A 26,454-nucleotide genomic window follows, 5' to 3' on the forward strand; every position below is an offset into this window, starting at 1 on the left:
TGGTCTTAGGGCCTGGAAGGCAAAGGGACCCAAACAAAAAGTCATTTGCTGGACGGTTTGACTGCTCCAAGGATTTCAAGACTATACGGTGGTTTCATTCTTCCAGGGGCCTGTCCGTATGTTTCCTGTGGCATCTGAACCAAACAGGCTATCTTCCTGCAGACTCCTGTTTCGACCAATGGGTCCCCGTCGGTTCACAGTGCCATGCTGCCGAGGTAGGGTGTTCCTTGGGAAACCTTTCTGTTCCAGCTCTAGACAGATCTTTTCTTTGTCTGCCGTCTTTGACATCCAGCTCAAATGGCCAGGGTCTTGTTCATACTGCAAGGTGACGGGATCAGCTCTCTCACAACAGTTTGTGCTGGAAGAGTCATCGACTGAGCAGTACATGCGGCACTGGCTTGTGTCGACCCCATGAGAAGGCATAAGAAGGCTGTGGCAGGAAGAGATACTGTCATGCATGTTGTGGGCATGACTGTGACAGGAAGCAACCGAGTCTTGCACGCTGTGGCAGGAGGTCTGGCGTTCCAAGCTGTGACAGGACACTACAAGTTGGCTATCTAAATGAGGGCTGATGTACGGAAGCTGGAGATCTGGGTGTGGACTATTAGAAACCAGTGGTGAGGCTTCAATGTGGTGCACATTATGAGGACTGTCCAGGTGAGTACTGTGCACACTCCCATCCATACTGGTGGAAGTGATATGAGACCGGTAATCCTGGAAGCATTGGCGTGGACGGTTGAAAGAGCGTGTCTTTGTTCTATCAGCAATGCAACTCTGCAGGGGAAGAGCTGGATGAGGGAGCTCATCAGGAAGTGACTGTGGACGTGGTGAAGGCATTTGGTCAGCACGAGGTGAGATGGGGGAAGGGCTAACAGGAGTCATTACAGCCACACAGCATGGACCTGTGTGATTTAATGCTGGGCTTTGGGAAGGTGGTGTTGTTCTGTGGTGAGAACTCTGAATGGGGTAAGGAGAAAGCATCTGCTGCTTCACTGAGAGTGGAGAATTCAAATGGCAGTGTGGCTGATGGAGTTCCTGCCTCTGGCTCTGTCCTCCCCCAGGCCCATCCTCTGTCTTTGATCTGCATGGGCAACAAGCCCACCAACGGTGCCACACGTCATCACGCTTAGCACAGTGCTGGATGAGAAGGAAGAGTCCCAGAGTGACACAAAAAGCACCATAGAGACAACTGAATATCATGTCCAGGAAATGTCCCAGTGAAACAGCCAATGCTCCCAAAGTCCAGGTAGCCAGGAACAGGAAGAGGGTGAAGACTGTGGCCCGGAGTTGAGATTTAAAAGAGTGCTCATTGGCCAGAACTGACACGCCAGCAGCAAAGGGCTGGCAGTCCCCAGCAGACCCAGTGTCAGTGTGGCAGTGATGGTGCGACTCATTTGATGACAGCTGTTGCTGCTCTTCACTTAAAACCCGCAGCTCATACTTCCTTTCTGGGTGGCGCCTCAGCTGGACGTAAGTCCACAAGAAGTACACACACATGACTAAAACCAGAAGACTCATGGGAGCATAGAAACCACCCAGACTTGGTTCCCATGCCATCCAGCAACTAAAAAAATGAAAAAAGAAAGATCTTTTTTTTTTAATGTTCTATATTTAACAACAAATAATAATCTGAGTATACTTACTACAGTGCATCATCTCTGCTGCCATAGTTATCCATACCAAATGCTGCTGTAACTCCAACTATTATGATTGGGATCCCATCACTTACAAGATAAAATCTGAAAAACAAAATGTTATTACTGGAATGGTAATTTCACCATGAAGAATTAGAGCTTGTTTTAACATATGGCATAGAAACTGAACATTTCTCACTCACTATGTGTTAATAGACCTCTCTGCATTAAATCACACTTGTTATTAACCTCTGTCTCTCTTCCACAGCATGTCTTTCATCCTGTCTTCCTCTCTCACCCCAACCAATCACAGCAGATGGCCCCGCCCCTCCCTGAGCCTGGTATTGGTGGAGGTTTCTTCCTGTTAAAAGGGAGTTTTTCCTTCCCACTGTCGCCAAAGTGCTGCTCATAGGGGGTCATATGATTGTTGGGCTTTTCTCTGCATGTATTATTGTAGGATCAACAATATTTGCGCTTTGAGGCCAGTATTGTTGTGATTTAGCGCCGTATGAATAAAACTGAATGAATTGAATATGTATATGTATTCTATAAAGACAGAGCAAGAGAGAGAGATATTATATATGTTTATAATTAGGATCAGTGGGTGCACATGACTTTGAAGATAGGTCTGTTGTAAATGCCCCCTCCCCCATCTGACACATGACCAGTCACAATGCATAGGTTGCACTGCCAAGTGAGGCCCCACCCACCAAGGACCTGAAACACATGCTGAGGAACAGATTGAGAGTATAGGGCAGGGGTAATCACAAGTGGCTAAAATGGAGGTCCTGCAAAGTGTGGGTCACCCTCAGTGATAGTGAGAGGAGATCAGCCATGCAGTAGGGGCTCAAGGTAGAGCTAAAACTCCTACACAGCAAAGGGTAGTTTGGGATGAATCCTAGTCCAGGTGGCAAGGTGTTCCTCGGGAATGAGAGGAAACTCTGAGGCAGACCAAGGACACACCGGAGAGATTATGTCTCTCGGCTGGTTTGATCATTGGGATAAACATGTTCATATAAAATATGTTTGGAAACACCTGAGTGGTCCTCTGGAAGAGCTGAAGAATGTGGCTGAGAAGAGGAGGCCTGGGCATCTGTGCTTAGACTGCTGTCCACACCTGGACTAATAATAATAAACATCTTAGTTCAGAATGGCTAGCAAAGCATTTTGGGTGTTTTTGTGCTTTCCACAGGATACTGAACGTTGTAAAAATGGTAATGACTCCATCTGCTAATCACTTGCATGACAGTATTACCATGATAAGGACAGCCAAGCACTGTGTTTAGTTTAACATAGCAGTAATGTGTCTATGTACCATTGTAGAGCTGTCCCCGTAGCTTCAAAATTGCTTTAGGGTAATAAGCGGGATGTACAAACTAGGTCGCACTGAGTCAGGTTAACTGCTTCTTCTTGTTTTCCATCTCTGTGCTGAACTAGGTCAAACACATCATGACTCCAGATGTGTGTGTGTGCCAGGCCCAGGCACACACACACACACACACACACTCACTCATTCACTCACTCATACCCACCCACTAACAAAGACACAGATGCACACATATCGATCCCCTCTCCATAGTGCAGGCGAGCATGTCACATATGTGACACGAGCACCTAACTGCTGGACAAAACCCTCAGTGTCTGAGGTGCAGATAAAATTGAGGGGTAGAAAATATCATTTTCAAATATTCTGTGCTGCTGGTATGCTCAAATACTGTATGAAGCTAGATACCACTAACAACTAGAGCTTATTTAATTTTTTATTTTTTTTTTTATTTTAATCAGGTCAAAATTTCAAGAAAAATTTCAAGAAATTTTTTGAATAATGTATCATGTGAAAGAGAGCTTTTTTCAATACGACACCCTGTGATGTCACAGCGATGCCATAACAGGCAGCATGTTGTAATAAAAACATCATAAGACAGAAGTTTTAGTAAAGCCTTTGCCCTTTGGGGGGAGTTGCACTCTCTGAGTGCTCTTGCTGTCAACAGTATTCTCAAATATGCAAGAGCAGCTAAGAAGCAATTGTCTCAACACTGTAAAAATTAGTAATTCGCTATAATAAAAGTCAGAAAAATTTGAAAGTGAGAAAATGACCCAAGGACAGTCATGATTCATTCACATACTGATGACTGATGAACATTGCTCAGCCCTGCTTGTACCTGCAGGCGCCTGTTTACAGCTTACCTGAGGATGGCTGGTTTGGTACGAGTCTGGGAAGCCCTATTCCTCTCCTGTGCCTGAAGTGGGTCTTTGGAAACATCTTTACAGATGTTTCTAGCAGTGAAGGTCAGCCACAGCATGGTAGACAGAGAAGCATAGTGGAGCACAATGCCAACCTAACACAGGTTGAAATAGACATCATAAATATTGAGTGAACTGAAGTTTAAGAGTGTAGTTGGGAATCATCATAGAACAAAAATGCACTCTATTAGGTTCCAATGTCTAAGGACTGAATAAATTAAAAGCTCCAGAACCAGAATCACATTACTATGCGTGCACTGAGCTTCAGTCATATTGTGATTATAATTAATTCATGATTCACTTTGGTGATAAAACAGCAAAACGGTGCAGAAGAAGAACCGTTGAAGGTTCATGAAAACCTATGAACTAAAAATAACTTTATTTGTGTGTGCCGTTAAATGGGAGGCATTGTTATATCAGCTACAATCTTTTAAATTATGCTACTTAATCAAAAAAATTCATATTGAATGTAAAAAATATTCAGTACCAGAGGTGGAACTATAAGGCCGCCCTTTTATTGTATCTTTCAACCATAGACGTTTTGGAGAGATGATCGTAACACTTGGCAAGCTACAGCCAATGTGTCTATTTTTACATAAAACCATCCCTGAGGTTTATAGAACAGGTGTGCCTTCCTATCAGCTCCAAGTACAGTAACTTAAAACCATTACAATTATTTTCATTACAACCACGTTATACAGAAGAGCATGTCTGAACACAGGAGATTTACATTACGGTTGTGTAGCCAAGAAGTCTGCAGCAACTGTGTATTGCTGACATGTCTATGAGACCAATATTTCTGAGGAATAATTACAGTACTTTATGAAATCATGAAGAATTAAGGAAGTTCCCAGGGTAAAATGGGGATCCAAGCCAGGGCTAGCAATGTGTACCTAATAAAGTGAAGTGTTTACATTTAACCTGACTTTAACCGACTAGAGGGCTTTTCATGTTATACTCAGTCACACAATTTGGAAGCCAGTCTAATATAAAATAACCAATATTTTCAGATTAAAAAAAATAATAAAAGCCAACATTCTTTTAAGAATTAAGTGCCCTTAACAGAACTTTAAAACATCACCACAGTAAGAAACCAAGAACACAACACTTACAATCTGACACACAAAAGGTAAGTTGATTTGATTGATTCCACCAGCAAAAATACCAAATGTCAGTCCCGTGTGAAAGAGGAAGTTGAGGAGTGTGTGCCAGCCATTCCTGCTGATTCGGATCGCACTGTAAACAAGGAGAAAAGTTAAACATCAGAAAGATAGTGTTAATTCAGGCTTAGCTTAAATTAGGTAGAAGGTTGTGGGAATGAACACAGGAGTCACACTGTCACCTTTGGACTATAATTTGGAAGTATTAAAGTATTAAATCCACATATAAAAGAATATGTTACCCACCACCACATAACATCTGGTCAATAGGGGAAAATATATTTTCTTCTTTGCTGACTGTCATTAGGAGAAATAAATCACAAAACATTGTACTAAACAGCACCTTTTCATTGCTTTGGCTGCTTGCAGACTGCATCAAAGACCATTTGAGTTCTCAAGTTCTCCGTTTTATTAGTAAATCTGGTCCTTAAACATTCTGTACCAGCACAAAACCCTCTTTAGGTATTAAGAGGCTGTACTGTTGGGATTTATTGTGTTAAAGATGAACTGACTGGTGTCAGTTAGAGGGGTTTTTTTATGTATTTATTTTTTGACCTGGGACAAAATTTGGGGAGGAAAAAATAACATGTGCATAATATTAATATATAAGTAAACACATGAAACAACATAAAACGTTTTTTGATTTTTTGATATTGGTAACTGACCTGGGGACATGACATTTTAAGTAATTTAGCGCTTTAGTGCTAAAAAATAAAAATAAAAAATCAGTAATTATTGTAATGAATACATTTTTTTGACACATATAATTGCTTTCTATGGTAGAAAAATATTAATTGTGTAACACACGTTTTTAGAATTAGATAATGGCACATTTTTATATAAAATAAAGTCATTTCTGTCATGAGGACAGAATCAAATGCACCAAATACTAGTTTTATAAACCAAACGTGTTTGTAATAAATTTCTCCTTTGTAACAGGATGGGCTGTGCAGTTCCTTCATAAAATAACTCAATATCTCTAAAAGTCCACGCAGCCCCTATCAATTTCTAATGAAAAAATCCAGCCTTGTATCAGAGCAGATGGATCCTTCAGCTTCAGCTCCTTGATCTTAATTGATGTGCTGTTTTTGCAGAGCAACACAAAATTTTGGGAGGTTTAAATTGAAGTGAACTGGCCCACGATCACCACTCAGTTCTACTTTCTACTTGAAACCTGTCTGCTTCTGCACATTATTCTGGATGAAGGTGGGTGTTTTTAACAGACACAAGATGAAGATAAAGAAACATTATGAGATACACAGACACCTTTATGATATAAAGTCACAACATACATATAGGCATGTGAATAATTTTTGCAATGAAAAGTGTGAAATCATCTTGTAATAAGGTCTCACCTGTGGTGGACAATGTAAGTCATGATGGAGACAAGCAGACAGAGCAGCATAACTGCGGTGCAGGCATACACCACTGGATGCAGGTAATCCCCGGGGTATGGGGGGAAGGATAGCACTCTCTTTAGATCCTGAAAAAGAAGTAAACAATCTATGTTTTGTCAAAGATGGCAAAAAAAAGTTAAATTGCTTCTGTTTTGCACATACTAAGTGAGAGTGACGTTACATAAAAAGTATCCTTTGAATAGGAAGGCGCTGAATGTTTTATTCATATCACCCTATCAGCATATTAAAAGACCTTGAAGAAAAAGGATCTTCTACAACAGTCTTTCTCAAACGGTGGTGTCATGGTCCTGGGTCGTGTGACCCAGTGTTGAGTTTTATGTATCTTTTGTATTCATTTATGCTTTAGCTTAGTTTGTCTAGTTAATTTTAGGGTGCTGTTTAGCCCTTTGTTTCTTAGTTGTTTATGTCATCTCCCTGTACTCAGTCTCCCTGGTTCTTGCGTCATGTCTGCGTGGTTATGTTTAGTTCATGTCATGTCTAATCTCCATGTTTCCTGTTTTACTTTGAAAGTCTGTATTCAATGTCAGTGTATTTAGTTTCACTTCTCCTGTCTTTAGGTTCATGTGTGTCAGCTGTGCTCCCATGTGTGGCCACTTCCCCTGATCATCCCTCATGTGTATTTAGTCTCTGTGTTTCATGCAGTCTGTGTCGCGTCGTCTGTGTTTCCCATCCTCCATGTTTTCATGCCCGGTCTTTTGTATTCTTGGCCATAGCTTTCTGATTCTTCATAGTTTATCAGTATCCGTTCCCCAGTTTAGTTTAGTTCAGTTTTGTCACGGTATTTCTGCTTTGTTTGAGACCTGTCTTCAGCCATAATAAAGGCTCGCTTTCAGTTTTACTCTCTTGTGTTCGCACTTGGGTCCACCACACGCACCACCGCACGGTCTGTCTCCTCAGATCGTGACACGTGGTACGCATACTTGGGTCCTCTCTGGTGGTACGCAGGAAATCTCCAACTTTTTTTAAGATTAAATAATGTACCATTGTGGATATATGCAAAGACGATATAGAGTTCCCAAGGCTCGCCGGGAGCTGAAGTAAACCAGAAAACGTTTCCCTGAGTGTGAGTCCTCTATGAAGAGCAGCTTTTCCTTATCGCCAGACCACTACAGAGTGCTGGTGGTCTCGTTTCCCTGGGGCTTAAAACTGCAAAGGCACCACAGCGCTGTCAGGCTGATGGTAAAAACACAGCCCTTTTCTGCGGTGCCGCGATCCCAGCCACCATCGATGAGTCGGAGGCTCCCGGGAGAATCGGTTCGGGCGCGGGAGATACCATCGGTGAGTCTGGAACTATCGCCCGGATGCCGAAGCTCCTTGTAGCCAGGAGAATGTGATCTGCTTCTTCTGCGTGAGGGCCTTAATCCTTCACAGCCAACAGCGTGGAGTTGCCGAGGCCACCTCGCACCGGCATCTGTCGGAAGAATACGTGAGTGAAGAGGAATCCGCCGTCATCTGTTCCTAGCAAGGAAAGCGTGCTCCCCATGAGCTCGAGAGCGAGAGGAGTTTCACGGCCCGCTCTGCATCGGAGAGGGAGTAGCTCCGCAGCAGCGGTGTATTGAGAGCGGTGTATTTCCCTTGGCTGGGGGGATCCTGGAGGAGGCTCATCACTTGGCGGATGGACAAGGGTCATCACTTGGCGGATCCAGCAAGGCCACCACACTTCGTGTCGTCGGCTGAAATGCCACGAAGAGCTTCGACGTACATGAACTACGAAGGAGGGTCGTGAAGCGAAAAAATCCACAGTTTAACCACCAAAGCAAAAATTAAAACATACAGCTCTGGTATCACTTCCAACATTAATGAAGACAGAAAACTAAACAGCAGTGACGTTTGTAGAGTTACTGTCTGAAGTTGGGCTAGCTGGTATATAATGATGTTCTGTGTGGTGGCTACAAACACAGCTATGGTTAGCATAATATAAACACAGCGAAGCTGGAGAAGGAACACTAATCTTTTTCCACTTGATAAAAGTTAACGTGAGCGTTCCCGATGATTAGGGACAAATGCAATCGCATGGCAGGATGCTGTAAACGGACCAAACTTCAGTCAGGAGAACAACTGCAATATGAGCTTAGTCATGAGGCGACTTTTGTTGTGATTTGGCGCTATATAAATAAAATTGAATTGAATTAATATACTGCTGCATGCGCTGGGCTGTAGTTACATGTAAGGTTTTAAAAACTGAGCTTTAAAATGAATAGTGATGATAAAAACCGAGAGAGGTCGACAGTGATCACTGACTTTTTTTAGGGGCTTGTCCAGATACAATAGGACAAAATACAAAACATTAAAACATGGTAAAAACACAACAGCCTTATTAAATGCAGAATAGTTTGGACCCGGAAGCAGGGTTCATACATCATCTCCTTAAATTGCTGGCTGTCTGAGTGGTGTCCCAGAAACGATGTGGGCTTCATAGATAATTGGCAAACCTTCTGGAGGAAACCTGGTCTTGTTAGGAGAGATGGCATCCATCCCACTTTGGATGGAGCAGCTCTCATTTCTAGAAATATGGACAAATTTATTAAACCCCTCAAAACATGACTATCCAGAGTTGGGACCAGGAAGCAGAGTTGCAGTCTTACACGCCTCTCTGCAGCTTCTCTCCTCCTGCTACCCCCCCAAAAACCCATCTCCATAGAGACTGTGTCCGCTTCCAAAAAGACAAAAAACAAACTAAAAACCAGCAACAAACAACTTAAACATTTACAAAGAAAGAACAATACAGTATCCACATCTGAACCAAAGAGTAAAACAGTGAAATGTGGATTATTAAATATTAGGTCTCTCTCCTCCAAGTCTCTGTTAGTACATGACTTAATAATTGATCAACAAATTGATTTACTCTGCCTTACAGAAACCTGGTTGCAGCAGGATGATTATGTTAGTTTAAATGAATCAACACCCCCGAGTCATTCTAACTACCAGAAGTCTCGAAGCAAAGGTCGAGGGGGCGGTTTGGCAGCAATTTTTCACACCAGTCTATTAATTAATGAAAGACCAAGACAGACTTTTAATTCATTTGAAAGCCTGATGCTTAACATTATCCAGCCCAGCTGTGAAACTCAGAAACCAGTCTTACTTGTTATCATCTATCGTCCACCTGGGCCTTACACAGAGTTTCTGTCTGATTTCTCAGACTTTATATCTAATTTAGTTCTGAGCTCAGATAAAATAATTATTGTGGGTGATTTTAACATCCATGTTGATGCTAAAAATGACAGCCTCAACATGGCATTTAATCTGTTGTTAGACTCAATTGGTTTCTCTCAAAATGTAAAAGAACCCACCCACCACTTTAATCACACTCTAGATCTTGTTTTAACATATGGCATAGAAACTGAACATTTAACAGTGTTTCCTGAAAACCCTCTCCTGTCTGATCATTTCTTGATAACATTTACATTTACAATAATTGATTACGCAGCAGTGGAGAGTGGACTTTATCAAAGTAGATGTCTTTCTGAAAGCGCTGTAACTAAGTTTAAGAATATAATCCAGCCACTGTTATCATCGTCAATGCCCTGTACCAACACAGAGCAGAGCAGCTATCTGAACGCTACCCCAACAGAGGTCGATTATCTTGTTAATAATTTCACCTCCTCACTACGTACGACTCTGGATACTGTAGCTCCAGTGAAAACTAAGGTCTCTAATCAGAAGTACCTGACCCCGTGGTATAATTCTCAAACACGTACCCTAAAGCAGATGACTCGTAATCTGGAGAGGAAATGGCGTGTCACAAATTTAGAGGATCATCATCTAGCCTGGAGAAATAGTTTGTTGCTTTATAAGAAAGCCCTCCGCAAAGCCAGAACAGCTTACTACTCATCACTGATTGAAGAAAATAAGAACAACCCCAGGTTTCTCTTCAGCACTGTAGCCAGGCTGACAAAAAGTCAGAGCTCTTTTGAGCCAACCATCCCTTTAACGTTAACTAGTGATGACTTCATGAACTTCTTCACAAATAAAATTTTTATCATTAGAGAAAAAATTACCAATAATCATCCCACAGATGTAATATTATCTACAGCTACTCTTAGTTCCATTGATGTTAAGTTAGACTCTTTTTCTCCAATTGATCTTTCTGAGTTAACTTCAATAATTACTTCCTCCAAACCATCAACGTGTCTTTTAGACCCCATTCCTACAAAACTGCTCAAAGAAGTCCTGCCATTGATTAATTCTTCGATCTTATATATGATCAACCTATCTCTAATAATCGGCTATGTACCACAGGCCTTCAAGGTGGCTGCAGTTAAACCTTTACTCAAAAAGCCATCTCTAGACCCAGCAGTCTTAGCTAATTATAGGCCAATCTCCAACCTTCCTTTCATATCAAAAATCCTTGAAAGAGTAGTTGTCAAACAGCTAACAGATCATCTGCAGAGGAATGGTTTATTTGAAGAGTTTCAGTCAGGTTTCAGAGTTCATCACAGCACAGAAACAGCTTTAGTGAAGGTTACAAATGATCTTCTTATGGCCTCTGACAGTGGACTCATCTCTGTGCTTGTCCTTCTTGACCTTAGTGCAGCATTCGATACTGTTGACCATAATATCCTATTAGAGCGATTAGAACATGCTGTAGGTATTACAGGTATTGCACTGCAGTGGTTTGTATCATATCTATCTAATAGACTCCAATTTGTGCATGTAAATGGAGAGTCCTCTTCACACACTGAGGTTAATTATGGAGTTCCACAGGGTTCAGTGCTAGGACCAATTCTGTTTACATTATACATGCTTCCCCTAGGCAGCATCATTAGAAGACATAGCATACATTTACACTGCTATGCAGATGACACCCAGCTCTATCTGTCCATGAAGCCAGATAACACACACCAATTAGTTAAACTGCAGGAATGTCTTAAAGACATAAAGACTTGGATGGCCACTAACTTTCTGCTTCTTAACTCAGATAAAACTGAGGTCATTGTACTCGGCGCTGAAAAGCTTAGAAATATGGTATCTAACCAGATTCTTACTCTGGATGGCATTACCTTGGCCTCCAGTAACACTGTGAGGAACCTTGGAGTCATTTTTGACCAGGATATGTCCTTCAACGCACATATTAAACAAATATGTAAGACTGCGTTCTTCCATTTGCGCAACATCTCTAAAATTAGAAATATCCTGTCTCAGAGTGACGCTGAAAAACTAGTTCATGCATTTATTACTTCCAGGCTGGACTACTGCAATTCATTATTATCAGGATGTCCAAAAAACTCTCTGAAAAGCCTTCAGCTAATCCAAAATGCTGCAGCAAGAGTACTGACAGGGACTAGAAAGAGAGAGCATATTTCTCCTGTTTTGGCTTCCCTTCATTGGCTTCCTGTTAAATCCAGAATTGAATTCAAAATCCTGCTCCTCACATACAAGGTCTTAAATAATCAGGCCCCATCTTATCTTAATGACCTTGTAGTACCATATCACCCTATTAGAGCACTTCGCTCTCGCTCTGCAGGCCTACTTGTTGTTCCTAGAGTATTTAAAAGTAGAATGGGAGGGAGAGCCTTCAGTTTTCAGGCCCCTCTTCTGTGGAACCAGCTTCCAGTTTGGATTCGGGAGACAGACACTATCTCTACTTTTAAGATTAGGCTTAAAACTTTCCTTTTTGCTAAAGCATATAGTTAGGGCTGGACCAGGTGACCCTGAATCCTCCCTTAGTTATGCTGCAATAGATGTAGGCTGCCGGGGGATTCCCATGATGCATTGAGTTTTTCCTTTCCAGTCACCTTTCTCACTCACTATGTATTAACAGACCTCTCTGTGTTGAATCATATCTGTTATTAATCTCTGTCTCTCTTCCACAGCATGTCTTTTATCCTGTCTTCCTTCTCTCACCCCAACCGGTCGCAGCAGATGGCCGCCCCTCCCTGAGCCTGGTTCTGCCGGAGGTTTCTTCCTGTTAAAAGGGAGTTTTTCCTTCCCACTGTCGCCAAAGTGCTTGCTCATAGGGGGTCATATGATTGTTGGGTTTTTCTCTGTATCTATGAAGCGCCTTGAGGCGACTTTTGTTATGATTTGGCGCTATATAAATAAAATTGAATTGAATTGAATTGAATTAAGCATTGGATATCCCACCTGCTGTGAGTGTTTTAATGCAGTAAAGCTGTTATTATTATCCTTTGTCACATCCTGTTTATGACAGTTAAAATAAATAACATTCATATAAGAAATATGTATTGTGTAAACTTTATATGGTGTTAACTAGCCTTATACTACTGTACTTTAATGTTGGTAATGGTAAATGGTCTGTATTTGTATAGTGCTCTACTTGGTCCTAAGGACCCCAAAGTGCTTTTCACTATACACAATCATCCACACATTCACACGCTGGTGATGGCAGCTACATTGTAGCCACAGCCACCCTGGGGCGCACTGACAGAGGCGAGGCTGCCGGACACTGGCGCCACCGGGCCCTCTGACCACCACCAGTAGGCAACGGGTGAAGTGTCTTGCCCAAGGACACAACGACCGAGACTGTCGGAGGCGGGGCTCGAACCGGCAACCTTCCGATTACAAGACGAACGCCCAACTCTTGAGCCACGATCGCCCCATTTAATGTTGGTGATAAGGGTGGTACTTCAAGAGCCATATATTTTATGAGGTGGTACTCATTGTGAACAGTTTAAGAACCACTGTTCCAGAAGAAGGTCAGTGGATTAGATTCATCAACATAATTGAGAATTGGGGCAAAGCTAACTACAAAAATTAGCAGGCAGCAGTGTGACATTTAGGAAGCTAATTTCCAGTAATGAAGACTTGTGTCATCCTTCAGTACTATATGTAAATTGAGTAATATGTAATTTTATATCACGTTCACTCCCAGCTAATAAATGACAGTCACAAGTTAAGCTCAAGTGACCATTTTGTGACTTGTTTTCCGCCATCACCCCAATATTGAAAAAAACTGGTCTAGATCCCAATAATTTTGAGAATTTTCGGCCTATTTCCAATCTACCATTCCTTTCAAAAATTCTCGAGAAAATTGTTGCCACACAACTCCACTCACATTTAAGTAATAATAATCTGTATGAACAGTTCCAGTCTGGTTTTCGCCCCTCCCATAGCACTGAAACAGCACTTATAAAAATAACCAATGATCTTCTTATGGCAGCTGACTCCGGTTTACTTTCCATTCTTATTCTCCTTGATCTGAGTTCTGCCTTCACCACTATTTTTCGCTCTGTTCTCCTCAGTATGTTAGCCTCCATCGGTCTCTCCCATACTCCACTAGCCTGGTTTAAATCATACCTGTCTGATCGCACTCAGTTCATTCAACTCAAATCCTTTACTTCTCAGCCCTTTCCTCTGACCGCTGGCGTGCCCCAGGGATCTGTCCTCGGGCCCCCTTCTTTTCATTATCTACCTTCTACCGCTTGGACACATTTTCCGTAAATACAATATCCATTTTCACTGTTATGCCGATGACACCCAGCTTTATCTGTCCACTAAACCTGATTCTGCTCTTCCCCCCTCCTCCCTCACCCTCTGCTTAGCTGAACTAAATTCATGGTTCTCTTCTAATTTTCTCAAACTCAATAGTAATAAATCCGAGCTCCACTTGGTTGGCACTAAATCAACATTATCCAGAACCAACAGTTTCTCTATTGCTATTGATAACTCACCGGTCTTCGTTTCTTCCTTTGTGAAAAGTTTGAAACGAAGACGATGATGATGATGTCATCCTCGACAGTACTTTATCTTTCAATTCATACATTAATAATGTTACTCGGTCTACATATTTTCAATTACGCAACATTAATCGTCTCCGTCCTTTTCTCACCCCACATGCCGCTGCCATTCTTGTCCATAGCCTTGTTACTTCCCAGATTGATTATTGTAATTCACTTCTTTTTGGTCTTCATTTACATGGAATAGACTGTCTTACCCATAATTTATCTAACAGCTCAATTAACACATATCTGTGAAAAAGGACCATCTGCAGATCAAAGTTTTTTCTCTGTAGAGCTGGTTTCAATACTAAGTAAATCCAGAGTCAAGCTGTGAACATTAATTAGTCTTTAATTTAATGCTAATTCTTTTAGCCTGACCAAAACGAATTAAAAACGATTCTTTGAGTTCTAGTTTGTTTATTATTTTTTGATTCAATAAGATGTGAAACAACTATAAGTCTCTAAGTCACTGCACAGCTCCTTGCTGTAGCTGCAGTGCTGCCTGACTGCACTGACATCACTACCTTAAAATAACTCAGTGAACATCATGAAACATGTACAACATGGCAACAGTCTCTTTTGAAAAATGAAAACGCATTAACACAAAGACATCCTTTTTTCATTAATAGCAAACTGCACTTTTATTCATGTCACGTTCATGGTACATAACTATGTGCTGGTCTGTTAGGATGCAAGGCCACTCTGACTGCGTGCTTCACTGATGCAACATTGTGGTAAATATGCACATGCAGACACAAATAGACAGCAAATAGAGCAGAGTAAATATGAAGAACTTACTAGGAAGCAAGCTCTTTGCCTTGGCCATACTGTCAACCCTAAAAGCCCATTCACAGAAAACAGGTGTTACAATGATGCTTGGCAATAGGGATGGGTACCAGTATCCGGTGCCGTGATGGCACCGGTTCTGACATAAACGGTAGTAACCAGACCGAAAAGCAGCGCACATTTCGGTGCTTTTTTTTGCTGAGATGTCATACACTTTAGATTCTAGCCAATCATTTTACGTTTCTGAGGATAGTAGGCGGGTCCAGGTACGTACGTTCTTTTAGAGCAGAGCTACAGATTAAAAATGCCCAAGGCGAAGCGGTCAAAGTCTGGCTGTACTTCCCAGCAAAATATGCAAACTCAGCAGCCTGCAACAAGTGCTTTAAGCTGATACTGTGATACTGTCAAAGGAGGTAACACCTCAAATCTGATGAAACACCTGGCGACGCATAGCGTTTTTTTTTTAAAAGCCGAGAAATGCGCCGTATTTGATAGCTTGCTGCGAGACCTCACACCGAGCACATCTACTGCAGGTGTGGTGCCTGTTATCGGACCCGGAGTTAGCAACATCCCCCAAAAACCCAAAGAGGAGAGTCCTGGCCCCTAGCCCTGCCAGTGTAGCAGAAATGATGAGGATGATGATGCAGCAGCAGCCGTTCTTCTCTGCGTGAGTAGCTTAATGTTGTTCGTGTGTAATTTACGTTGAGTAGGCTAACCACGTTATTACATTAATGCATGTAAGGTGAACTAGCAAACACCATCATAGCTACATGCGGCTGTCTTCTTGTTTGATGGCAGATACTCCCTTCACCCTGGCCAAAAAGGCTAAAATGACCAAAGAAAAAGTGGAAAACAGTTAAACATGAGAGGTTTTTGGACAAAGTTTGTGTTTTTTCCATTGTTTAAGCTCTGCTTCCAGCCAAGAGTGATACCATATATGCCCCATAGCTGCAGAAAAGGCTAACATTGTTATCTTTTTACAAAAAAACAGCTGAACATGAGAGGTTTTTGGACCAATTTTTTGTTCTCCATTCTTTAAGCACCGGTTTGAGCACCGTTTAAGCACCGGCACGGTTTCAAAAGTACCGGTTTGGCACCGGTATCGGATAAAACCTAAACGATACCCATCCCTACTTGGCAATTTTCTTTGTTAACCCAGGCTCTCTGCTTCAGACTCTGTGCATGCTCACATAAATGTGTCATTTTGCACATCATTTGACTCCTTTTCCACATAAAATGGGAGCCACAGACATGAGAGGAACAGGTGACAGAGACATTTATAGAATATGATAAATAAAACAATAAAAAGCAACACTGGTGCTGCAAGTAAGACATAACTTGGTCTTGGTTATGTCTTTTCAGCATAACTTGATGATGTAGCCATCTTTAAAAAGGAAATCAACTTTGTGTCATTGAAAACTCTGACTTTAAACTGAGTGTAAATAAAAACAGAGTGCAATGATTTGATAAACTAATAAACTCATACTTTATTCACAATAGAAATAGAAATCATATCAAATGTTTAATGTTTGAATTTGAGGACAGCAACACATCTCTGAAAACAGTCGGGACAGAGCCATGTTTTCCAAGCAACATCCACCAAAAAAAGTTGGATCACAGGTTTGTCATAAAATATATATTTTATTCCAGTGTCTGCTATCATGAATTAGGCCTAGGCAAGTTGAGTTTATCATTAGATGATAAATTAGAATTTATCATTATCGTTAAATGAAGCTTGAATCCTAATTTTATTTTAAATTCATTATTTGATTTAAATAAGTATTAATTATTTAGCTGTAACCTGAAAGGGACAAAAAGTCAGTGACAGAAAGTGAAAAAATCTGGAGAAACAGTTTAGATGCAGTTACCAGTGTTGGGAAGGTTACTTTTAAAATGTATTCCATTACAGATTACAGAATACATGCCCCAAAATGTATTCTGTAATGTATTCCGTTACGTTACTCAATGAGAGTAACGTATTCTGAATACTTTGGATTACTTAATATATTATCATGCTGTTTACAACTACATGAATGTACTATTGCTGTGATTTATTACTGTTACTGAAGGTCTGCGGCTCCAAACCGTAGTAAAGGGACCTCTGGCTAATACGGTGGGTTCGTGTCGGCTCGTAGCCGAAAACTAGCTTTACTTTGTTGTCTGGGTCAACTTTGCTAGCAGAGACAGAGAGAGGCATTGAAAGGCTGCTCCAACAGAACTTATTGTTTTTGGAGGAAAACACGAACACGGTGTACAGTCGAGTCTTAATAGCTTACTTACAACTGGGCTCGTCAGGCTCTCTTCTTGGCTGCAGTGGTTATTATTATATTTACATGCTTCCAGCTCCCGTTTTTGCTTGATGACAGCTCGTACTTTTCCTTTTTCTCCCTCCCTCGCTCACAGACACATAACGTGTATGGCAGTCCATTCTCCCTGCAGCACGGACTACACTGCCTATGATGCTACATTCTTTAGAGCTATACCTGTAGCATTCTGCCTATTAGCTTAGCACAACAACAACAAAAAGGCCTCTCTCACCCAGGAAACACGCAGAGAGAGAGCGTCACCCTGTAACCATGGCAACCGTAACGCTGCCGCCTGGAACAACAGAACGTAGCTGTCAAACAAAACCCAAACAGTCCTGACCCGCCACAATATGAAACAGGGAAGTACCGCCGTGTAATCCATTTATTTCAACAAAGTAACTGTATTCTAAATACCACCTTTTTAAATGGTAACTGTAACGGAATACAGTTACTCATATTTTGTATTTTAAATACGTAACGGCGGTACATGTATTCCGTTACTCCCCAACACTGGCAGTTACAGATGGACCTCTGACATTAGTTACCCAGATAGCAACACTTTCCCTCAACTGTTTTTTATTAAATAAAAAAAACTGTTTCCTACTGCTCATTTCATTTTTTCTACAATTCCAGTAATCATAATAATAAAGAAATAAAAAATAATGAGAAAAAATGAAAAATTCCATAATTTCTGCCATTATTGGTTAAAAATGTTTAAATGTATAATGTTCCCATTGTACGCATTTATAATTATATTTAATATTAGCTTTCAGTGGTAGATAATGGCTTCCTAACAACCACAGGAAAAGGTGAATATATTACAAATGTCTCCACTTTCAGAGATTTTGGATACTTCAGTACAGTTTTGGATCTGGATATGATCCGGTCTGAATCTGTAATCTAAAATGTGATCATCTTTGGATCCATCTTGCTGTGCAAGTGGCCAACGACACAGTTTGCTGATACATTACAGAGCCTATAGATCAACCTTCACACTTTACACATCTTCAACCTACACAAAGCAAAGTAATGTAAATCGAGGATTTGAGTTTTTGCAAAAATGTAAGCTGCTGGGAATAAATATAATATAAATATAATATAATATATTTTATGTCATCCAGAGAGCACATATACATCCAGAGAGTTTAACAAACAAGGTCTATAATTCTCTGCTGTGTCTGTCTGTGTGTAGTGAGAGTGGAGTTTCTTGCACGTGACTGCATGCCTCAGGATGTTGATGGCTGCTTAGGGCCTGGACTGAATTGTTCACTGTGCCTCACACAGCCTGATGACAGATATGAGGAGCAGTGGTACCGTGTGAAAAAGATAAACTAACTGTGTAGTGTTTAATTCGGGGCACTGCATTTTCTATGATTGAGATTTAATTCCTGAAGGAACAAAAGAAGGTGCATTTCCCCTTGATAGGTCTAGTGACAGCAGGTGGAAAGACCGGGGCAGATTTGTGGACGATTGTAACAGAGCTCGCAATTGTAGAGTCACGGAGTGACACTTAAGTCTGAGTTCAGACCAAGAAAGTATCAGAAACGAATTAATAACTAATTAACTAATTAAAGCCAGGAGCAGTGAATGCAACTCTGCATGCTGCGGCACCTGAGGTTCTAATTCCCAAACAATATTGTTTCATGAGGAACTCCTGTGAGTTATCTGTTGATTTTTCTTAACAGTAGGTTGATTTTATCAGTGAGGTTTGGGTTGTTTTCTTCCTCTATGAGAGAGAGAGACGGTTTTATGCTTGGACATGTCTGGAACTGGCCCTAGTATTTGTTATTTTATTATTATTTTATGGTTTAATTTTGGTTTTGTTACAGTGCACTGAGATAAGAAATCTGAGAGGTGTGATCCACCGGTGTGCAAAGTGCTTTTCCACGATTATAATGGGCTTTGGAGAAATTCACTTATATGGGACACTGACCACATTAGATGGTAAGTCCTGAGTCTAAAAGGATTGCAGCGAGTCAATCCAGTCCAAAATGATAAAGAATTGTTTTCCTTTTAAAAATTATGACATTATCTTGCTGTTGATGGAGACTGGAATAGGGCCTGAGTCGCCCGTCCAGCTTCAAGCCAAGTCAGCTGGTGGGTCCGAGGAGCCCACCCAGCACCACGCCTCGTCTGCTGGGGTTCCTGGAGGACCCAGCAAGCACATCCTCACGTCTGCTGACGGTCCGGGGAAGTTTGTTCAGCCACCACCTGCTGAATCATCCCCTGTAACCGCGTGCAGCATCACCACTGTCTGGTTCCGCAGCCTCTGTGTCTTCATCCACGCCTGGTCTGGCTTCAGCTCCGCCTTCGCCTGGTCCGGCTTCAGCTCCGCCTTCGCCTGGCCCTGCCTCGTCTGGTCCTGCGGTTGTCACATCGTCAGGTTCCGCCTCACCTTGGCCGGAGAGAGTTTGTCGCCACTGCTGGCTTCGCGGCCGGCCTCCGGACCTGTTCAGTGGCCGCCACTGCCTTCCAAGTGGCCGGCCTCCTGATTGGTTTTGTCGGCACCGTTGCCGTGTGCACGGTCGACCCCCAGAACTGTTTGCCCGTCGCCGCCGTTGCCGTGTGCACGGTCTCTTGTTGAGCTCTAGTTTGGTTTTGGTTTTGATCTGTTTTCCTGTGTTCTTGAACTGTTCTTGTGTTTTTGGTTTAATCTGGACTCTTGTGCTCCTTGTTTTTTGTTTCGGCGCATTGTGTTCAATAAACCACCTTCACTCCTCCACTACTGCCTGCGATTGGATCCTCATTTATTATTTTTATACGGCTCATCTCACTCGCCGTGACACCAAGGTAAATGACTCAGAGTTGATGTTAATGCTCTTTATGGAACATAAAAACCTAATTTCCCCTCATCTCAAGGTTAACAAATCAGAGTTAGCTAAATCAGCATCCCAGGTTTACTGTATTATCTTGTTTTTAACTTGTTACAAGTCTCTATTTATCTATTTCTAACATTACAAAATCACAATTCAAAGAATGCAGTTTAACATATTTGTTTAAAAAAAAATAGAAAACAAAAAAGAGAGATACAATAAATCTTTTTCTGCATGTAATTCTCAATTATTATTTTTTTAATTTAAACAACCATAAAAAAGTAAAAACTTTATCCTGGTTATTGCATCCTGTGTCATCAGTATTCAAACAATTAAAATATATCACCTTACAATGAAGTTTCATTTATTTTAGCAGTACATTTTTTGTACTGCTAAAATAAATGTGTGTACTAAATGTGTGTAAATGGGTGAACATTAATTGGAGATAAAGTATCTGAATTTCAGGAGCGGGACCACGCCTCTAAGCAAGCGCCTTCTTGTTCTTATCTGTATATGTTCCCCCAGTTCTTCAGGCTGTTCGTTCTCGTTTACATGCCCCACTCTCCCTTCCATTTTCATTTTTTTTAATTCTTTCACTTCTTCATTTCTTTAGTACATGGGGATCTGCCAGGCCCGGGAGCCGCATCCAAGGCCTTCCCCAAACCGCAGCTCAATTCATGTCTAAGCCATTCACCTTTATCTACTAAAACGCTGTCAAACCTAAAATGAGGACGTGGGCCCAGCTGGTGAATCTAACGTTAATGTCACAACTAACCCTAGAACAACCAATGACCTGGAGGATGTTTAGAGATGAGTGTGTTAACACTGAGATTTTCTCACAATATCTACAGAAAGACATTCACAGAACTGACAAACAACATTACAGTTCCTGCATACGAGAAATCTAAAGTCCTCATAAAATCTGACACAAACACACATCTCCAGTGTTAAATTGACACTAGAAAGTGTCTATATGTGTCCACTCTTTTGAGTGCTAAATTAATACTTTTGACAGTGTTATATTTCTAACAGTAACCTAGTCAATGTTAAAGATTAACAATGACTAACACTGAGCAGTGCTGATTTTCTAACCCAACTGCAAATATGACCTGCAAAAAAATGCTAATCATGTCATAATCTCACTATGTGTACATGGAGGTCTTAGTTGAGCCATTAGCATGTTAGCATGCTGTTGGCAAGTTTAAACAATATTTTAGTCCAAAGAAGTTCTGTTTGATTGTTTTGTAATTGATGTGCAGTTTTCTGGGATCTGGACAGTGAATCTGGACAATAAGAAATGTGATGAGAGCACTCAGTCAAAATGATATCTGTATCATCATTTAATCTGATTGATTAAAAAACACATTTCGCGTTTAGATTACTTCAGACCAACAAATACACTGGTGTTATTTAAACCAAGCTAAGATCACTTAGTCCTGGAGGAGCAAGGAATGTGGAGGAGGCTTTGAAAAAGTGACTCACAGACAGTAAGCGATGTGCATGTCCTGGGCAGGCTTAGCACACGTCTCTGTTAGGAGGAAAAACATGGCTCCGAACATTTAAACATCTATGTTCTTTCACTGGAATACACTCCTGCATTTGTATAATTCAAACTGAAAAGTCCTTTAGAAACAGAAATCAAAAGCTAATTTGGCCCCATCTTCACGACAGTGTCAACTCGCTCTTTCTTTGCCTTCCAAACCTTTATATTTTTGAGACATTGTCATGATTCCTCTTCTCATCTCTCTTCCTCCGTCTCTCGCTCTCTCTCTCTCTCGGACAGCATGCTCTCTCATTACGCGCCACTGAACAACCCATCTATTAGACAGCGCATGACTGATAAAATCCTTTGCAGATCCCATGATATGAAAAAACGCACACACAGGCATGCTCTGCATAACACTCCACTTGTCTCGGATGACCAACTAGACACTGTGCCATTACATAAGATATTGCAATTTAGCTTTTTTTTTGCCTTTGTGCATATAAAAACAAAATTTTTCAGGGTGTCAGAGTCAAGTGTTTTTTTAGGAAAGATACAAAACATTCATCTCTTGCCAAAATGGATAAGATAATTAATGTTTTCTTATTACTTGGATTTTGCATACTGCTGTTCACATATGTAACATGTACAAGATAAATCCAGCATTCATGACAGTTTTTCATTTGAGTGTATTAGGCTATGTCCAAAACGCAGATTTTTCTATGCGTTTGCACCTTTCGTCCCCACGTAAACTGCGTTTTTGGTCACTGAAAACTGAGATTCCTAAAAACGCCTGCCAGGGTGGATATTTTCCAAAACTCAGTTTTTGCATTTACGTGTGGACGAGGAAAACGGAGAAAACGCAGCGTCAAAGGTGTGCGCCTTTTTTGATGTCACACTGTTACACACAATACTGTTACTGTTAATTGTTCTCTCTGCAGTGTTTAAATGCTTACATATACACACACAGTTACTGTCCCTCCACACATACGACTCGGTTCTGCTTCTATGCCCCAGCTTTGTTTACTTTTTCCCACCGAGGCTTCTAGACTTCTGATTGGCCAACATTTCTACACGGTTAGGAATATATCGCCACCTGCTGCTTTGGCATGTTCCTAGCAGCGTTTTCCTTCATTTCTGCCTTTACGTGTGGACGGGATTATTTTTTAAAACAAAAACGGAAAATCTCCGTTTTCAAAAATACCCGTGTACGTGTGGACGTAGCCTAAGTTAGTGTTGGGGATTAATCAAACTTTGAAGGCATTAGCTTTTGTTTCCTCTCTGTCTCGTTGTTTCTGATCAGCCCCAGCTGTGTTTCCCTCCTGTTTCCTGTCTGTGTGTGTATTTAGTTCTTCTCCTCCGTGTGTTGTTGGCGTATCTGTCTGTCTTCCCTTGTGTTTCCAAGTTTCAGGTTTTCCAGTCTTTGTGTTTTCATCGATATATCTAGTGTTTTGGTGTTTCTGCTTTTGTTTTGTTAGTTTAGTTTAGTTTATCTCCTTGCCTTTTGTTTATAGTTGTGTGTAGCCCTGAATAAAGGCTTGTTTTTTGTTAATATTCACATCCATCGCTCTCATCTCCACACACAGCTCATCTTTACCTCTAAGACTCTCTTCCCTGTCTAATATGTGTTTCTTAACTTAACCATGTTACTGACCTGCTCCCATTCATCTATTTAGTTGCAGAATTTTCCACAATATTTCTTTTTTAGTATAGCTTATTTTTTCAGCCTCTTTTTGCAACGATCTGTGAATAGACTTAAGTTCACACAGTCAGTTACAGAGTAACAGACTGGGTGAACCTAACAGACTCTGTGATACCAAAACCTAGAGTTTTTCTCTGACCTCCCTCCTGCTACACCTGAACCTTTGACTGACACTTGGATTCATTTCCTCATTCATAAAGTCCCCAATTTCAATTACTTTTATATTTTGCGTACTTGACGTGAACATTTTTACAGTCACCAGTGTAAAAGGACTGCAGACAGCAATAACATCACAGATTTATAGTCAGCTCTGAATTAAATTTATAGTCCACGCATTGACACTGTGGACAACAACACTGCCAGTGCAAACATTTACTGTATGTTACACACTGATCAATGATCAATCATTTGTCGAAAAAGGTGTGTCACAGTTGGAGCTGGGGGTGGATGTGAGTATTTGAGTGAAGATGAGGGTGAAATAACTTTAGAACTCTGATGTTGAACTAAATGTGTTTTAAATGATGTTTTAAATGCAGCCCGCAGACAGTCAGTTTCTGAACATTTTATATTAAAATGTGTTCATGTGTTCATAACATGTTGGAAATTCAGAGTGTGACCCTTGACATATTTTCCACTGAAAATCACCCAAATCAGTCTCAATGGGTCAACCCAGAAGATATGACAGGCCCTGTAACAGCTCAGTGTCCATACCCACTTGCATCCGGTTTCTGTTTCACGTTAGGGTAGGCAGGGTACCAAACTACTGTATGAGGCAGAGTCCCTTTTTGAAAACTTAAAAACATATTGTTTAGCCTTTTTAAAAAGTACAAGGCGATTCAGTGCATACTTACTTACATTCTTATTGTACTGTATAGTGTGTGATAGTGTGTTAGTGATATAAAATGGAAATATGCATGTTCAAGATGATATTACATTAGTAAAGTTACTTGGTTCATTTTTCAGTGTACTCATATTCAGTAAATAAAATAGCTTGTTTATTATTAATGCATTTAAAGGATTATTTTCTGCATCTGACATAAACACATGATCTTGCTTAGAGTATGTTTACACAATGATTAACCTATACAGTATACAGTGTACGTGTTGCACGTGTTTTATGGTAACCTGAAGCTGAAAAAAATACAAACAAAAAAACAAACTTACCATTGGCTACGTTGGTGCACCCTTAAATTGCGAAGATCTGGTCTCATCTTCCCGCTATCCTGCTCCCTCCATATCCATGTAGAAGATCGATGTGCAAACAGTGAGGTGAGTTTGCTATAATCCAGGTGTAGTTAAGGGTGTTACGATTACAGGAATTTCTCAAGCCGGCTCCTCCTTCAGCTTGGCGGACGCTCCGGGCACAGCGCTGCCCTGCAGCGGCATCGTTCACGTCAAGACTCCATCTGCGAGGCGGAGCAGATCAGAGACAAGATTCATCTGCCTTTACATCTTTTTGTAACCACGAATGTTGGCGGTGAGATATAAGACGATCATGAAAACAGTTGAGTTTTTTTTTTTTTAAATATGTAATGATTATTTAAATAAATAATGATGAATCTTAAAGCAGCAATGGCACTGGCGGCACATATTATACAGCGTCCTATTTTTTTCTTCTGCCTAAAAACGTGGCGATTACAATGACGGGACTGTACGTGTTTGCGTGCATGCGTGCTCATGCTGTGATTATTCATACACAATTTATTTGTTACCACAGCCGAAGCCTTCCATGCACATAAAAAAACAAAAACAAAAAACAGATAAGATGTAATATTTGAGGTGGTTATTTGATGAAAAGAAAATACCGGGTTTACCTGCAGTATTATCTTCTCCGCTGAGCTGGGCAGAATCGAGACCCTCCACAATCCAGGTCACTGAAGATAGCGGTTCGGCTCCATTCGCCTGCAACGATGCGCCGCATGTGACGTGGAGAGCCTAGGCGGGGAAGAGCCGGTGAAAAAACAAAAGTGCAGGCGGAGGAAGACGTTATGGTGTTATCATCCAAAAACTCATAATCAAAAGCTTCCGATACAGCTATGGTAACGGGATGGCGCATGCGGTGTCAGGTAGCCTTTATTGATATAGCAAGAAACTATTGTACACGTACAACAAAACGTGACACCACCCCCACAAATATTTAGAACAACGCACTGCCTCAGCTTCTGTTTTCTAGCGTTCCTCATAGTTTGCTTTGTTCTTTAGTCTTTCTCTCTGCACTGTCTGCTTGCTTTGGATGACTCCAAGTATTTGCATTCATCTACACTCGTAGAAAGGATGTGTTAAAATACTATATAGTGTGTTAAATTTTAACATGTGCTGCATCTGCTCAGGGACAATGCATGTTGTGTCAGTTTTTCATCTGTCTGCTCTTTTAACTTTCATCTCTTTTGTGGGATTAGATCAAATCAAATCAATTTATTTATATAGCACTTTTCACAGGATAAAAACCACAAAGTGCTTCACAGTAATATAAAACAGAAATACATAAAATACATTAATAATCAAACATACAGCACAAATCTAATTAAAAGCCAATCTAAATAAATGAGTCTTAAGTTGCTTTTTAAAAGAATAAATACAAACAAGGCAACGTAATGATGGAGGGAGAGCATTCCACAACCTGGGGGCCACCGCTCTAAAAGATCTATCACCTCTAGTCTTAAAACGAGTTCGTGGGACTACCAACAGCCTTTGATTAGATGATCTCAGGCTGCGAGAGGGAGCGTGGGGTTCTAAAAGATCAGAAATGTAGGCAAGGGCATCACAATTCAAAGCTTTAAAAGTCAGTACCAAGATTTTAAAATTAATTCTAAAATGTATTGGAATCCAGTGTAATGAACGTAACACTGGTGTAATGTGCTCTCTTTTTCGTGTCTTAGTTAAAAGCCTTGCAGCAGCATTCTGGACTAACTGGAGACGGTCAAGATTCCTTTTGCTCAAACAAAGAAAAAGGCTGTTACAGTAATCTAAGCAAGAAGAAAGAAAAGCATGAATAACCATTTCTAGGTCAGATTTAGACAGTAAAGTTCGCAGTTTGGAGATGTTTCTTAGCTGAAAAAGGCAGTTCCTAATCAACTGGCGAGAGTGTTGTTCTAGGGACATGGCAGAATCAAAGATCACACCAAGGTACCTGAGGCTCAGGTGAACAGATGAGCCAAGAGAACCAAGATGCTGTTTGATTAGAGATATCTGGTTGTCGGGGGCAATGATTAATGTTTCTGACTTCTCA

At 40.9% G+C, this 26,454-nt stretch overlaps 1 protein-coding gene across 1 annotated transcript; it reads right to left on the reverse strand.

Moving 5' to 3' along the window:
• adgra1a (adhesion G protein-coupled receptor A1a) lies at positions 1 to 25,131 on the reverse strand. Its single transcript, XM_087845057.1, has 7 exons — positions 25,040 to 25,131; positions 24,390 to 24,631; positions 6,394 to 6,521; positions 4,991 to 5,114; positions 3,822 to 3,973; positions 1,644 to 1,739; positions 1 to 1,564 (listed from the first exon to the last, which is right to left on the reverse strand). Exons 2-7 carry the CDS (start codon positions 24,390 to 24,392, stop codon positions 82 to 84), a joined length of 1,986 nt encoding a protein of 661 aa, XP_087701183.1. The 5' UTR covers positions 24,393 to 24,631; positions 25,040 to 25,131; the 3' UTR covers positions 1 to 81.
• Between the last annotated feature and the right edge of the window lie 1,323 nt (positions 25,132 to 26,454).

Source organism: Neolamprologus brichardi, chromosome 8 (assembly GCF_056152115.1).
Source record: "Neolamprologus brichardi isolate AB-2024 chromosome 8, ASM5615211v1, whole genome shotgun sequence".
NCBI classification, from domain to species: domain Eukaryota; kingdom Metazoa; phylum Chordata; class Actinopteri; order Cichliformes; family Cichlidae; genus Neolamprologus; species Neolamprologus brichardi.